The sequence below is a fragment of the Chaetura pelagica genome, unplaced genomic scaffold, assembly GCF_000747805.2.
Source record: "Chaetura pelagica isolate M959 unplaced genomic scaffold, ChaPel_1.0 scaffold103, whole genome shotgun sequence".
NCBI lineage: Eukaryota > Metazoa > Chordata > Aves > Apodiformes > Apodidae > Chaetura > Chaetura pelagica.
The window spans coordinates 1,988,843-2,002,968 of NW_009953004.1; the positions used below are offsets into that span (position 1 = coordinate 1,988,843).

At 49.2% G+C, this 14,126-nt stretch overlaps 1 protein-coding gene across 1 annotated transcript in view; it reads left to right on the forward strand.

Moving 5' to 3' along the window:
• HMGN5 (high mobility group nucleosome binding domain 5) overlaps positions 1 to 7,505 on the forward strand; it is a 15,853-nt gene extending 8,348 nt beyond the window's left edge. The window contains exons 2-6 of the mRNA XM_009996608.1: positions 25 to 54; positions 520 to 549; positions 1,324 to 1,374; positions 5,593 to 5,736; positions 6,994 to 7,505. Of these exons, the coding sequence (XP_009994910.1) occupies positions 25 to 54; positions 520 to 549; positions 1,324 to 1,374; positions 5,593 to 5,736; positions 6,994 to 7,041 (303 nt within the window). The 3' untranslated portion in view covers positions 7,042 to 7,505. The remainder of the gene's footprint in view (positions 1 to 24; positions 55 to 519; positions 550 to 1,323; positions 1,375 to 5,592; positions 5,737 to 6,993) is intronic.
• The last annotated feature ends 6,621 nt before the right edge of the window (positions 7,506 to 14,126 follow it).

The window sequence follows — 14,126 nt, forward strand, 5'->3', positions numbered from 1 at the left end:
GCCCTCTCTCGGTTTCCCTTGCAGGCGGCAGCGGAAGGAGAGGCAAAGGAGGAGGTAGGAGCTGCTCGCGGGGGGGTTCTGCGGCGCTTAGGAGGCCCTGGGGGGGGTGGGGTGGGTTTTGGGGGGGGCTGGGCCTGGGGTGGCCCAGGTGCGGCCCCTCAGGGTGGTGCTGGAGGTGGGCAGGGGGTGCAGCCTGGCTGCTGAGGCCGCCGGTTCTGCTGGGGACACGTTCCCTTCAGCCTCACAGCTCAGTGGCAGAGCTTTAAAAACCCCTCTGGAAGCCAAGAGGCTTTATCCCAGCTCGGTGGGATGGAGGGGCAGCAGCAGAGAGTGGGGACGGTCGCAGAAAGCTGTACTTGTGGGGTGTCATGGCCATAATGCCCCTCGTTTCATAAATCCTAGGAGTCCTGTGGGGCCTCATGACGCAGTGTTTGTGCCGTGTTGTTCTGGGGTGCAGCCCTGAGAAGGGACTGCTTTCTGTGCTCTCTGAATGTTAGTGACACATCTTTCTTTACGCAGCCAAAGAGAAGGTCAGCTAGACTATCTGCTGTAAGTACCTTTATGAACTCCCTTGGCGTTACGTGGGGTGTGATGCTAAGGTCTAAGTTGCAGCTGTAAAGGAACTGTTTGGGGTTTTTCCGCGGGTGTTGGGACAGGCTGGTTTGAACACTGCAATCTTTAAACCTAAAATTCCTGTCCTGTGTTTCCAGTCCTTGAGTATCAACACATCCCAGGCTTTACTTTGAGACATTTCACTGGAGATACAACATCTGTGTTAGTAAACATTCAGTCTGGACACATGGGTATCCAGACTGAAAAGAATTCTGGTTTCAAGATGCATTTATTCTCTCTGGGTGTTCTCCATACAGATACCTGCTCATAGCTTGATGAATTACATGCAGCTTGACCCTTGATTTTGAAGACCCAACTGCTGGGTAAAAGGAGACCTGGAGGGTGTCAGTCTGTGCCACAGGGTAGGGTTCAGGCCAAAGGCACAGCCCTGAACAGGCTTTTGGCATCCTGTTCTATGCCAACCCTTTTTCAAGCCATCTTGGACGTGCCAAGTGGATGACAGTTGCTATTTGAAATAGAAAGGACTTGGTTTTAGTGAAGTTATGTCCAAATGTTAATACCTTTGAGTTTTGAGACATGCTTTCCTGAACAGCAGGCGTGGGTTTGGGTACTGAAACATAGTGATCTGTCTCTGACATTTACCCCTTCCTATGAATGAAGCAGACAGCTCAACTCTTCCATAGTTTTAGCAACAGGCTTCCTAAAACATTTGGAGCATTCCTGACTGTTTCTCATGTCTGTTTCCTACAGAAACCTGCTCCACCTAAACCGGAGCCAAAGCCCAAAAAGGCAGCACCTAAGGTAAGTGCTTGAACTTCTCTTGAACTGAAGTTACACTTTACTTTCTCAAGGTGTTTAGAGGGAGGGGGGAAAAGAAAACGTCCACAAGTAACCATGTTGGGTTTTCATAATTTCCTCTGAAGGCTGAGTTGTTGTGTGTAAAAAGGAGGTGAAAGATCTACAGATAATTTTGTCCAGTTCCTAGTGAAGGAATGTGGTAAACTGAACAGATTTTCAATCAGTTGTGGTGGGGCTTTGCTGCTGCTCTGAAGTCTCTTATAATGCATTGTTGGGAAAATGATGCTTTGAATAGAGATCAGAGGCTCAATTAGAGAAGGCATTGAAAATCATGCTTTTAATTACAGTTTCTTACTATGTTTTCATGCGAAGGCACCCTTTGCAGTTAGTGACCAGTTTATTGAATTTTCTTCACTGGAGATAAAGTTCTACATACCTGTTTCCTTAAGCTGGATATTTTGGGAAATGTTAAAAATATTGGCATGTCTGGCAGTGTAGTTAGAGAAGAAATTATTTAAATTTGTTCTTTTGAGCAACAGTTTGAAATTTCAAAGAGGCCAGTTTGCAAACCATGAGGTGTTTCTTTATGGCCCCATTCCTGTCACACAACAGGCACAGTTTGCAGTGTGGTTTTAGATCTGTTGGGATTTTGCACCTGGAAAACAGCAACGACAGAACTTCCTTGTTCTCTTTAACCTGTATTTTCTGTCATGGTTAGGAGTGGTTGTACAGGCAAAACACAGGTGTGAGGGATGCTTTGGTCAGAGAGGAGGATGAAGGGCTGAGAACCAGGAGGTTTCTCCTGTACTTCCCAAAGGTCTGCACATGGCAGAGCAGGGCAGCCAGCTGCTGAAAACTCTTCTGCCTCCAAGTATGGAGAGGCAGAGATGTCTGGAGGAATGGACAGGAAGGACAGCCCTGCCTGTTGGTTTGGGCACCCTGCATCTCAGCTCTGTAACTTCCGTGGTGTGCAGAGCAGATTTTTTTCCCCATTTGCGTCTGGTCGTGCAGCTGGATTCCTAGATCCCATTCCTGAGCGGCAGGGGAAGCTGGAGCCCTGCTGCTCAGCATTCCAGTGGCAGCCAGCGGCTGGCACACCCGGGATTGCATCTCCCTCTAGTGGGAACTCACTGCTGGTGGTTGCTCTTCCAGTCCAAGTGCCCCAGAGCTGCCTTGGGGCATCTCCAAAATTCTGGCTCCAGTCCCTGCTGGTGACCCGTGAACTGGTGACCAGTGCCCGGTGTTGGTGTTTTCCTTTTTCCAGTTTGCTTTTTTTTCTTTTCATGGAAATATCCCAGGGTTTATACACGAAAGCTGAGTTGACAGAATCTTAAAAAGTTGTGAAAATGAGCAATTGGAAGTGAAGGACTAGAAGTGAATGTCAGAACTTTGTGTGGTCCCTTTCTGCACAAGCTGGATGGTGTGGTCTCCCTCTGGGATCACTGGGAAGTGGTGCCTTGGTTGTTGCTCCTCACATTGTCCCCCAGGTGGACTGGGAAAGGGTTGATCCTCTTACTTCTAAGGTGCTGGTTTGAAGGCAGGATACTTGAGCTGCATTTTTTTGCTCTCTGGAGCTCCTACTGCTGGATCAATATCTGTGCAAAGGGGGGTGTCATTTAATTCTTGTTTCCCCCAAATGCTTCACTTTGCAGCCTTCACGTTCTCCAGATGGTTTCTGTGTGGCAGAAGAGATTTCACCTTTTAAACTTACCTGTTTTGAAAAACATAGAGCTGGGAAGAAAGTTTTTATCACTTTATAAAAGACATGGCCTTATTGCTGAATGCCTATAGACAGGTTGTTCAGGAAAATGAATACAGTGGTATTAGCTCAGAACTAGCTGAAAGAATGGGAGAAACTTGGAAATTGGAAAAGAACAGTATCTCCTTGGGTATTTTTGTTCCTGAACTCAGTTGGTGGTGGAAGGAGGTTTGATCCCTTCCAGAATAGCTGGTAGCTTGTTCCAGAAGCCATGGATCTTGCAGAACAGGGATGCCAGGATCCTCACTCAGCTGTGTTCTCTCCAGTCAGATTCCAGCCATAGAAGCCAGTTGCTGTGGATTCTCCTTAAATCCTTTCTTAAGAGGAGCTTTACCAGCAAAGTGTGGGCTACAGAGAATTACACTTTTAGCTCTGTTCATACTTTGCTGTCTTTTTTTTTCAGGGGGTAGGGGAAAAGATCCCCTTCTCCAAACAAGCCTAGATCTTTAAAAATCTTTTATGGTTTATACTGGGAAAGCAAGTGACCACCATGTGTGTGGAGCATCCTGGTGCTGCTGGAGGAGCCCTTCACCCTGCACTACCTGGATCTGTTCAGGGGACAGGGAGCAAACCAGTGCCACAGTAGTATTGCAATTCTCAATCTTCCTGCCAGACAGGACCAGAATGCTTGGGTGCTGGTGTTGCTGTGATATTTATCTCTCTTCTGCCTCTCTTGAAAGTTGGAGGACTGTGCAGCCAATGGAGGAGAAGAAAGAGGGAGTGGAGGCTTAGTCTTCCCTTCCCTCCTCTGGTGACTCTTTTCCTTCTCCCAGAAGGAGCCACTGCATACTTCTGATAAGTGAGTCCCTGGGGAGGAGGAGAGGCTCTCTGGGCACAGCCCAGGAGCAGGAGACTTCTCACACCATCTTGCAGTAGAATTTCCCAGGTGGGCTGAAGTCCCTCAGAGTGGCAGGTCAGAGAGGAAAGAGACCCTCACACATTTGGGTGCTAACCTCCTGTCTTAAACTGTGTCTGCATTGCTGTAGGATTTAGTGTTAATTTTGGTGGATTTTTAATCATCAGGATCACTGAAGAATCAGTTGACTTTGCCCCTTATACTCTTGAGTTCACCCTTAGCAAGGATCTCATTTTTAATGTGAATTAATCTTGTGAGGTGTTGAAATAACAAAGTGTACTTTTTGTGGCTTCTGGTCACTGAGACTGCTCCATCTTCTGAGTAGATAGGTATAAACAGCCAGTAATTATCTGTTTTATCTTCACTTACATGTGAGTAGTGATTTTGCAGATACTTATGGTTGCTTGGAAGGAACTAGGTTAATCAAGTGAGGAACTAAACTAGTTCCTTTGGTTCTGTTACTGACAGCAAGAGGCAAAGTGAAACTAAAGAGAGTTGTGCTTGGTACTGCACTGGCATGGGGTGCTGACCTTGCCCCAGAGAAAACTGTTACTGCAGAAGTTGTAGCATGAAGTTTTGTTTTAATTCAGCCTGATCCACCTAAGAAACCACATTTAAATCATGGAATACTAGGATGGTTTGGCTTGGAAGGGACCCAGAAGATCATTAGGTTCCAACCCCCTGCATGGGCAGGGACACCCCCCAGCAGCCCAGGCTGCTCCAAGCCCCATCCAACCTGCCCTTCAACACTGCCAGGGATGGGGCAGCCACAGCTTCCCTGGGCAACCCGGGCCAGGCTCTCACCACCCTCACACCAAAGAATTTCCTCCTCATGTCTCACCTCAATCTCCCTCTTCCAGTTTTAATCCATCCCCCCTTGTCCTCTCCCTCCCTGCCCTTGTCCCAAGTCCCTCCCCAGCTTTCCTGGAGCCCCTTCAGGCACTGGAAGGTGCTCTAAGGTCTCCCTGGAGTCTTCTCTTCTCCAGGCTGAACACCCCAACTCTCCCAGCCTGGCTCCAGAGCAGAGCTGCTCCAGCCCTCCCATCACCTCCGTGGCCTCCTCTGGACTTGCTCCAGGAGCTCTGCGCAAAGTCCTGGTCGTTACTGAAGTGATGCTGTTGAGTCCCAAACTTGTCTGTCACACAAATGGTTTATTATAGTAAGGAAGATTTCTGGGCAGGGAAGGGGGAAAGCCCTTTGACTACAGCTTTGTTGCAGTTTTGTAAATGGGCATTAATAGCACATCTGAAGTGTTCTGGTATTTCCACTGGTTGTACATGTCCTTTGTGTTCTGTGCATGCCTTTCAGCAGCACAGCAGAAATACAGGCCAGTTCAACTCCAGCATTTTTTAGCTAATTTAATTGAATGCCTATTTAAAATAGGAATTCTTTTAACCCAGACTGTGGCTGCTTTTATATTACCCACTTCCCAGTAGCACATTCAGGACAGAATAGAAGGAAAACACTTCTCCTTAGACCCTTTGGTCTCCTCGTTGTTGGTTGGAAGCTCAGGGTGTAGGAGGAGGTTGTAGAGCTGAGGATGTGGCTGTGCAGAGGGACAAGGGGAAATGAGCATTCACCACATCATGGTCTGTTTATTTAACAGAAAGAAAAGGCAGCAAATGATAAGAAGGAGGACAAAAAGGCAGCAACAAAAGGGAAGAAAGGAGCCAAAGGCAAAGATGAAACTAAACAAGAGGATGCTAAAGAAGAAAACCACTCTGAAAACGGAGATACCAAAACTAACGAGGTACTTTAGCTTCAGTGAACATGGGAATAGACACACAGGTGTTGGTAACACATCTGCAGGAGCTGAGGGCTGGGCCTCCTGGTCAGAAGGTGTGTTGGCACTGTCATCCTCTAAGGACAGACCAGCTGCAGTCCCTGCAAGGGGCAGCTCCAGGAGAGCCTGGCAGAAGAATTACACTCTCCTTCAGGCTCATTCCTTCTGGGCCCTCCTGCAGGTGGTCTGTGCTACCTGAGCATCCCTGGAAGGCCTGGCACAGGAGCAATGAGGAATGTTTGGGGAACAATAGAGCTTAGTAAGATTGCTATCCAACCCTGAGCTGACTTTGCATATCCTCTCTGGACTGCTGGATTGCCTCTTCTGCTCAGCACGGGTTGGTGCTGTGCCAGAAATCTGGTTTTAAGTTTTACCCAATTCTGTAAAACAATTCTTCGTCTGAGAACAATTCAACAAGAGATCTGCAAAGTCTCTTGATCCTGCAGTCTCTTCCTCACAGGTTCTTCCTGTATCAGCAGCTCACCTGAGAGCTGCCATTTGCTAGGAGTGGCCACAAGCTGCAGTCAGCTCCTGATGACCTTTTCCTGGCATATTTCTGGCTGACAATAGAAGCACAACCTTTGCTACAGGCTCCCTTTGCCCCTGGAGGCACAGACCAGGCTGTTGTGTCCTCTGTCCCTTTTGATTTCCAGTGATTTCATCTGTGGAGCATCTTTATCCAGTTCATGGGCCCTTCATTCTTGCATTTTTTTAAAGGAATTTAGGAGCTTCTTTGCTAAAGGTTAATCCAGGGCTAAAGTGATTGAAAGGATCTTTGATAGGATCTTTGCAATTTTCATGTGTGGACTTAAAAAGTTAATAGCAGACATGTCTCTAGAAAGCAGGTGAGAATCAATTCCCCAGAGTCTGGACACTGACAAGTGTTGTGGTTTTGTGTGTAATTCTTCCCCTTTTTGGTGACTTTTGAAGGTGAGGACTTGAACTTTGCCAGCCCATGATTGATCCTAATCTAAAAGAAGTTCTAAACTTCTGCCTCTTTGGAGGCACATCCCAAAATGAACTAATTGATCAACTAATAAATTGTTTTTAGTTTGTAGAACCACCAGCCAACGGGTTGCTGTGTTGGTATCTTCTGTGCCTTCTTGTCTGTCTACACAAAATGCTGTCAACAAACAGCTAACAAACTGCTCTGTCTTTGCTGCTTGCTGGAATTCCAATTAGCATTACAAATAATATTTCTATTTTTCCCAAACACTTTTATAGGCACCAGCTGCTGAAGCATCTGATGATAAGGAAGCCAAGTCCGAGTAATGTTAACCCTGCCCTTTATCTCCATCATTTGGTATCCGTACCTCCATGCTGTATTGTTAACAGAGAGGAATATTTTTATCAACTATTTTATAAATGCAGGTTTTTTTAGCATGAATTTAATTATGGAACATCTTCATCTCGGTTACTTGGGAATGAAATCCCTGACAAACAAAACAAAACCAACAACGACGACGACGACAACAAAAAAATCATTGTTTTTAAATTTTGTGATTGTAATAGTTTGTATGGTACATGGAAAGAATAAGTGGTGGTAGCTTTTGACTTCTGTCAGTGTGTCCCTTTTTGTGTAAGTCATGCTTACAGACTCCAGATTTTAATTTTTCCCCTTGTATGTGTTGTATGGTTTCTTAAAGTGGGGAGGTCTCAAAACAAATAACCGTGTTAAAACATTCCAGTGGTTCTGTGGGTTTGCTTTTATAAAGAAGGTGAGCTATTTTCATGAATAAATAATAATAATAATAAAAAAAAAAAAACCTAAGAGCTGGAAATCTGTTGTTTCCCAAATGTAGTTTTATTTTGTCAGTTTTGAAAAAAATAAAGAAATAAAAAAAAGTGTAATCATGTTTTTAAATGAAATGCAAACATTTCTTTTCGAAGGGCAGGTCGGTTGTGTATGTACCCACTGTTAGGAATTTTGCTGGATTTATCTTAATAAAAAAGACTCCTCAAAAGCTGATTGTGGTTTGTTGCTTGTGCTGCAAACGTCCTGCTGGAAAGCCACCACCTTCCAGAAGAGTTGCAGTAGCCCAGGGACAACCTGTGCAGCTGGAAGGCTTTGGGCCATAGCACCTTCAGGGGCTTTGGGCTCCTGTCATCTTCAGTTGTGTCAACAAAAACCAGTTTATGGATCAGCCTCCCAGCAGCCACAGTGGGAACTGGTGGTCAGATTGATGAAATTCAGCAAGGGCAAGTGCAGAGTTTTGCATCTGGGGAAGAACAAGCCCATGGACCAGGACAGGTTGGGGGCTGAGCTGCTGGAGAGCAGGGGAGGAGAAAGGGCCCTGGGGGTCCTGGTGGGCAGGAGGATGAGCATGACCAGCAATGTGCCCTTGTGGCCAAGAAGGCCAGTGGCACCTGGGGTGGGTTAGAAAGGGGTGGTTGGTAGGGCAAGGGAGGTTCTGCTCCCCCTCTGTTCTGCCCTGGGGAGGCCACATCTGGAATGTTGTGTCCAGTTCTGGGCCCCTCAGTTCCAGAAGGACAGGGAAGTGCTGGAAAGAGCCCAGGGCAGAGGCACAGAGATGCTGGAGGGAGGGGAACATCTCCCTGCTGAGGAAAGGCTGAGGGAGCTGGGTCTGTTGGGCTTGGAGAAGAGGAGACTGAGGGGCCACCTCATCCATGGGCACAAATCTGTTCAGGGCAGTGTCAGGAGGCCAGAGCCAGGCTTTGTGCAGTGATGTCCAGTGACAGGACAAGGGGCAGTGGGTGCAAACTGGAGCCCAGGAGGTTCCATGTGAATGTCAGGAAGAACTTGTTTGCTGTGAGAGTGCCAGAGCCCTGGGCCAGGCTGCCCAGAGAGGCTGTGGAGTCTCCTTCTCTGGAGACATTCCAACCCCCCTGGCCACGTTCCTGTGTGATGTGCTCTGGGTGCCCCTGCTCTGGCAGGGGGGTTGGGCTGGGGGAGCTTTCCAGGTCCCTTCCAACCCCTGGGATTCTGTGATGCTGTGATTATTCCAGTCCTGATGACACCAGCTGGGAACTCCAGCCAGTGTTTCCAGCCCAGAGCTGACTGGGAAACCCCTGTGCTTCCTCCAGGAAAAGTGGTTCACCTGGTGTTGCCCAACACACCCTGAGCACCATGGGTGTTAGTTTTATGTGCCTGTTAACTGGTGATTTAGAGGGAGGTTCTTTCTCTTGTAGAAATGCTGCAGAAGCTCAGAGATGACCACATGTGCATCAAACCAGTATAAACCATAAAACTATTTTCTGTCAGAGTGGGTGTGCTCATAGTCCTGCTTCAAGTGTGTCCTTCCATACCTGCTGTTTATAGTTTTCTTCTTGCAACATGTACCAAAAATGTTCCCATCAGCTCCTTTCTCCTAGCATGATTCCATGGATTTGTGCAGAAGTGCATCCCATTGGTGCCAGCTCCATTATTCTGGGACATGACAGACCAGTTAGTGGGGGGGTTCATACTGGTTTTACCTCACCTCGTGGCTGTTGCTACAGCTTTTCTATCCAACTTCATCAAGGACACTTCACATTTTCTTCTTAAAGCCTCCTTTTAGATGATGTCTCTTCACCTTGGGGGCCAAATACACATATTTAATAATAAGAAAACCTAATATTTTGCATGAGATTGTTTCACAGCCCAGAGATGTGAAAGGGTTTGAACGTTTGACCTCAGATCCAAACTCCCAAAGAGCATCTCAGTGCCCAGTGTCTGTGCTAAATGTGTGTTTCAGGAGCAGCACCCAGGGCACTGGCCACTCCAGGGTGTTTAATGTGGATGTAATTGTCAAGGCCCACAGCACCTGGAGGTTTTATTCCACCTTTTGGTCTGTAGAACAGCTCTGTAAATGTGTTAACTGAGGGTTAACTGAGCTGGACCTTCCTGGGCAGGAAAGGTGAGAGTATTGAGGGGCCTTTTCCTTGGCAGTATATTCCCTTGACCCAGCCCAGACACAGGGACCTCCAGCCACACTCCAGTGTCTCTTCAGTGAAAACCTGGAAAGAAGTCTCAGGACTCTCCTGCCTGCTGGAAGGATGGTGAGCTGGGGGTGTCCTACGTGCTGCTGGGATCTTCTCTGCATGTTGTGGACCTCATTCTTCCCATGGGCTTTTGCCATGTGTGTGGTGACAGCCATGGGGCAGCTGGGCCACCTTGCACATCTTCACTTGGCATTTTGGCCTCCTGGGATCATTTTTGCTATGGGATGCACAGATTTGTCTGACAAATTTAGGGTAATGTAGTCAAATCAGGGAAGAGTCTCAATGTCCCAGTCTGAAGACAGTGGTCCAAGTGTTACCCTGACACCTACAATTCATTGAGTGAATTTAGCCTGCTTGGGAATAACAAAAGATCACCCAGATGCACAGCAGTGGGCTCTGGGTATGTGCCTTTCTAGGGGCTGACACTGCTGCTTGAAGGTGGGGAGAAGCACCAGTGGGCCTGTACTGCTCCAGGGGGGAAATGCATCTTGGAATGAAATGGGGTTTATTCCCCCTGCCCCCAGTGGCTTCTCTGAAAGGGCCTAAAAGAGCAAATCCATTTCCATAAGGAAGGTGAGCTCCTTCTCCTGATCTGGGTGCCATTGAACCACATCCCTGGCAGTGTTGAAGGGCAGGTTGGATGGGGCATGGAGCAGCCTGGGCTGCTGGGAGGTGTCCCTGCCCATGCAGGGGGTTGGAACTGGATGGTCTTTAAGGTCCCTTCCAACCCAAACCATCCCATGATCCTGTGACTCCCTTTGGCTGCAGCCACTGAGCATCCTGAGCAGTGACACTTCAAGTACAGAAGAGTCACTAGAGTTGGTTCTTTCTTCTCAGCAAAGGGCTCATCCCTATGCCAAGGCATAACCAGCCCATCATACTCTAGCTGAGGTATGTCATGTTTCTCCATTTTAAGCTGGAGGTTGTTCCACAGAAACATACAATTGAGTGTTTGGTTTTGTTTATTTCTTCCTCTTCTAGCGCCAGGGCCAGAGTTGTTCTTAATTCTATAACTATTGTTACAATCAGATTCCTGTTTCAAATAAGTACAGAGAATTGCTTAAGAACTTTTCAGACAAGCCTCCTTGCTCACATTCAGAACTGTTCTGAGCAACGGGGTATTGAGGGAGTTGCACAACTGAATAGACTGCCTGTTTGCTGCCAAATCCCCCTCATCTCTTGCTCCTGATGTCTAGACACTGAGTTGCAGGCGAGTTCCACGTCAGCTCAGCAGCTTGTCTTGCTTTTGGTTCTCCAAAAAGCAGAGATCTCAAAGGGAGAGAACTTCTTCAGTGACCTGTCAGTTGGGTGTAGCTGCTTTCAGGTTGAGTTGGAGGATGTGGAGAAACACTGAGATCCTTGGCTGCCTGCTTTTAGCTTGGGGAATCATGGAATCATGGGATGGTCTGGGTTGGAAGGGACCTGAAAGATCATGTGGATCCAACCCCCTGCATTGGCAGGGACACCTCCCACCAGCCCAGGCTGCTCCAAGCCCCATCCAACCTGCCCTTCAACACTGCCAGGGATGGGGCAGCCACAGCTTCCCTGGGCAACCTGGGCCAGGCTCTCACCACCCTCACACCAAAGAATTTCCTCCTCATGTCTCACCTCAATCTCCCTCTCCCAGTTTTAATCCATCCCCCTTGTCCTCTCCCTCCCTGCCCTTGTCCCAAGCCCCTCCCCAGCTTTCCTGGAGCCCCTTCAGGCACTGGAAGCTGCTCTAAGGTCTCCCTGGAGCCTTCTCTTCTCCAGGCTGAACACCTCAACTCTCCCAGCCTGGCTCCAGAGCAGAGCTGCTCCAGCCCTCTGCCCATCTCCAGGGTCCCTGTGGAAGAGACGTAAAGGGAGGTTGGAACAACTTGCTGTTGTTAGAGCTTGGACTGTTCAGCAGTGCCTGCACAAGGGGTGTGTGCAGCTGCTGCCCTGGAGTGTGCAGTGAAGCCTGGGGAAAGGAGGAGATGTTGCTGGTCATGATGGTTTAGATACTGTCACTTGAGGTATCATATAATCACAGCATGTCAGGGGTGGAAGGGACCTCTGAAGATGATGGAGTCCAACCCCCTGCCAGAGCAGGACCAAAACCAGGGCAGGTCACTCAGAAAGGCATCCAGACAGGGCTGGAAAGTCTCCAGAGAAGGAGCCTCCACAGCCTCTCTGGGCAGCCTGTCCCCGGGCTCTGTTACCCTCACAGCAAAGAAGTTCTTCATGTTGAGGTGGAACTTCCTGGGCTCCAGTTTGAATCCATTGCCCCTCGTCCTGTCCCAGGGCACAAGTGACAAGAGCTTGTCCTGCCTTCTTGCTGCCAAACCTTTCCACCCTGTTACCTCTGAGCACTATCCCTGCTGGTACCTGCTAAGCAGGAACCCCACTAAAGGTTTAGTCTCACCTGCAGAGAAACCCTGTGTGCCCAGGTGGGTGCCCCAGCCTGTGCTCAGCACTGGTGGGCATTTGGGTGGGCAGCAGTGGGGCTGTGGGGGGACAGCAGGGTGGCCTGGGGGGCAACCAGCTCTGGGGCCACGTTGCCCTGTCCAACCACAAAGACCAGCAGGGCAGAACCGTGGAGCCCAGAGGGGTGACAGAGAACAGTGGCCCAACTTCAGTGGAGCCAGGTTAGTGCTTTGGAGTCCTTTCTTGCTCAGGAGGTTCATCATAACCATTTCATTTAGCAGAGCAAGGCTCTTCACTGGGATTCTTGTCTTGCTGTTCTTGCCAGGCTTGGTGCACGAAGGTGACTGGTGCTAGAACTTCTGGTGCAGGCTCCTGGTGCAGCTGAGGTACCTCCAGGGGGCTTCTAAAGCTTGAATGAAAGCACCAAGACTTCCCATTCCTGGCAAGAATGCCTCTTCCTACAGGAACTTCAACACAACTCGGGCAAGAGTTTGCTTATTGCTTTGTCAGAAGAATGAAAGGCTTTGAGAAACTCAGCTCACTGTCCTGGAGAGTCAGGTCTGAAAGGAGGGGAAACACCTCTGGACCCCATCCTGGTGTCCAGCAGCAGCACAAGGGGGAGGAACAGGGGAGGAAGAGCAAGGCTGCAGGAAACAAACATCACAACGAGGTCCTTGGGATTCAAATAGTAATTAAGGAAAAAAAAAAAAAGTAAAAGATGTGCTTAAAATTGGGGGGGGAATAAACAAAAACCATAGAGAAGGAAGGTCTCTGTAGGTCCATCCCACAGCCACATCTGCTGGGGGTGAGGTGGCTGCACACAAGAGCCAGACAATCCAACAGGTCTGATTTGCAGACCAAGAGCAGCTTCCCTGGTAGTTCATGGAGTGACACTGGTGTTAATCTGATGAAGCAGAGAGAACATTGAATCCCCTGCCCAGAACTGAGTGTCTCCTCTGCCTGGCTGTCCCGGGGCTGATGTTCCCTCCCCATGCAGCTGGCACTGCAGCCCCTGCCATGAAACCTGATGCCCTGGATGGGCTCCAGAGAGCTGGGAGCCCCCCTCGGGCCCCACCACTGCCTGGCTTTCCAGGAGCCTCTCTCATTTGGAGAGAACAATGTCAACGTGGCTGCTGGCCAGGCTGTCCCAGCGCCCACTGAGATGGGAACTGGGAGCGCGGAGGTGGGTGACAGGAGTCACGGGGGGTCTCGCTTCTGAAGGGGGGTGACTGGGCTTGGGGTGACTGGTGGATGGGGAGAGGAACCCTGTGCTGCTCCCACACCATCTGTAGATCCCTCTGCCAAGGCTGCTGGAAGAGGACAGCAAGGGGAAAGGAGCTGGGAGGGCTGGAAAGTTCCCCACCTCATGCGGCACCAGCGAGGGAACAGCCCAAAAGGTGGGACCTGGACATCTGGAAGTGGGGTCCAAACCCTGGACCTCCTCAGACTGAATGGAACACCTGAAGGCAGGGAAATAAAGTAGGTGCCTGTGGGAGAGGAAAGGAATAAAAGTGGCTAAGGGGAAAGCTCTGCTTCTCAGAGGGTGGAAATCAAATTGACACCATAAAGCTCTGGGAGGCATGTTCATACAATTGGACACATCTTGAACACTTCCAGATGTTCCTGAAAAGAAAAAAAAAAGGGGGGGCAGAGCATAAATAAGGCAGGCAAAAATGCTGTATTGAAACCTAAAAATAGAGTGGTCAAGATTCAAACCAGGTTTGCCTCCCTGGCAGCAGGGAATGGATGCCACCCCAGGGGAGTCCAGCTCGTTTCGCCCCCGTTGGGCCCTCCCAGAGCAGCTGTGAGTCCCTCCTGGAGCCCCAGTGAGGAGAGGGCAATGCAGAGGATGTCCCAGAGAGGTGCAGAGCACTCCTGGGGGGAAATTCCTAAAGAATTGTCCCAGATTGGAAATGCCTCCCAGTGCTGAGGCACCAAGAGCTGCTCCCTGGCAGTGCCCAGTGTCCCCAGCACTGCTGGTGGGTGCCAGTGCCCACGGGCTGTCCCAGGGCAGCATCCTGGCTCCC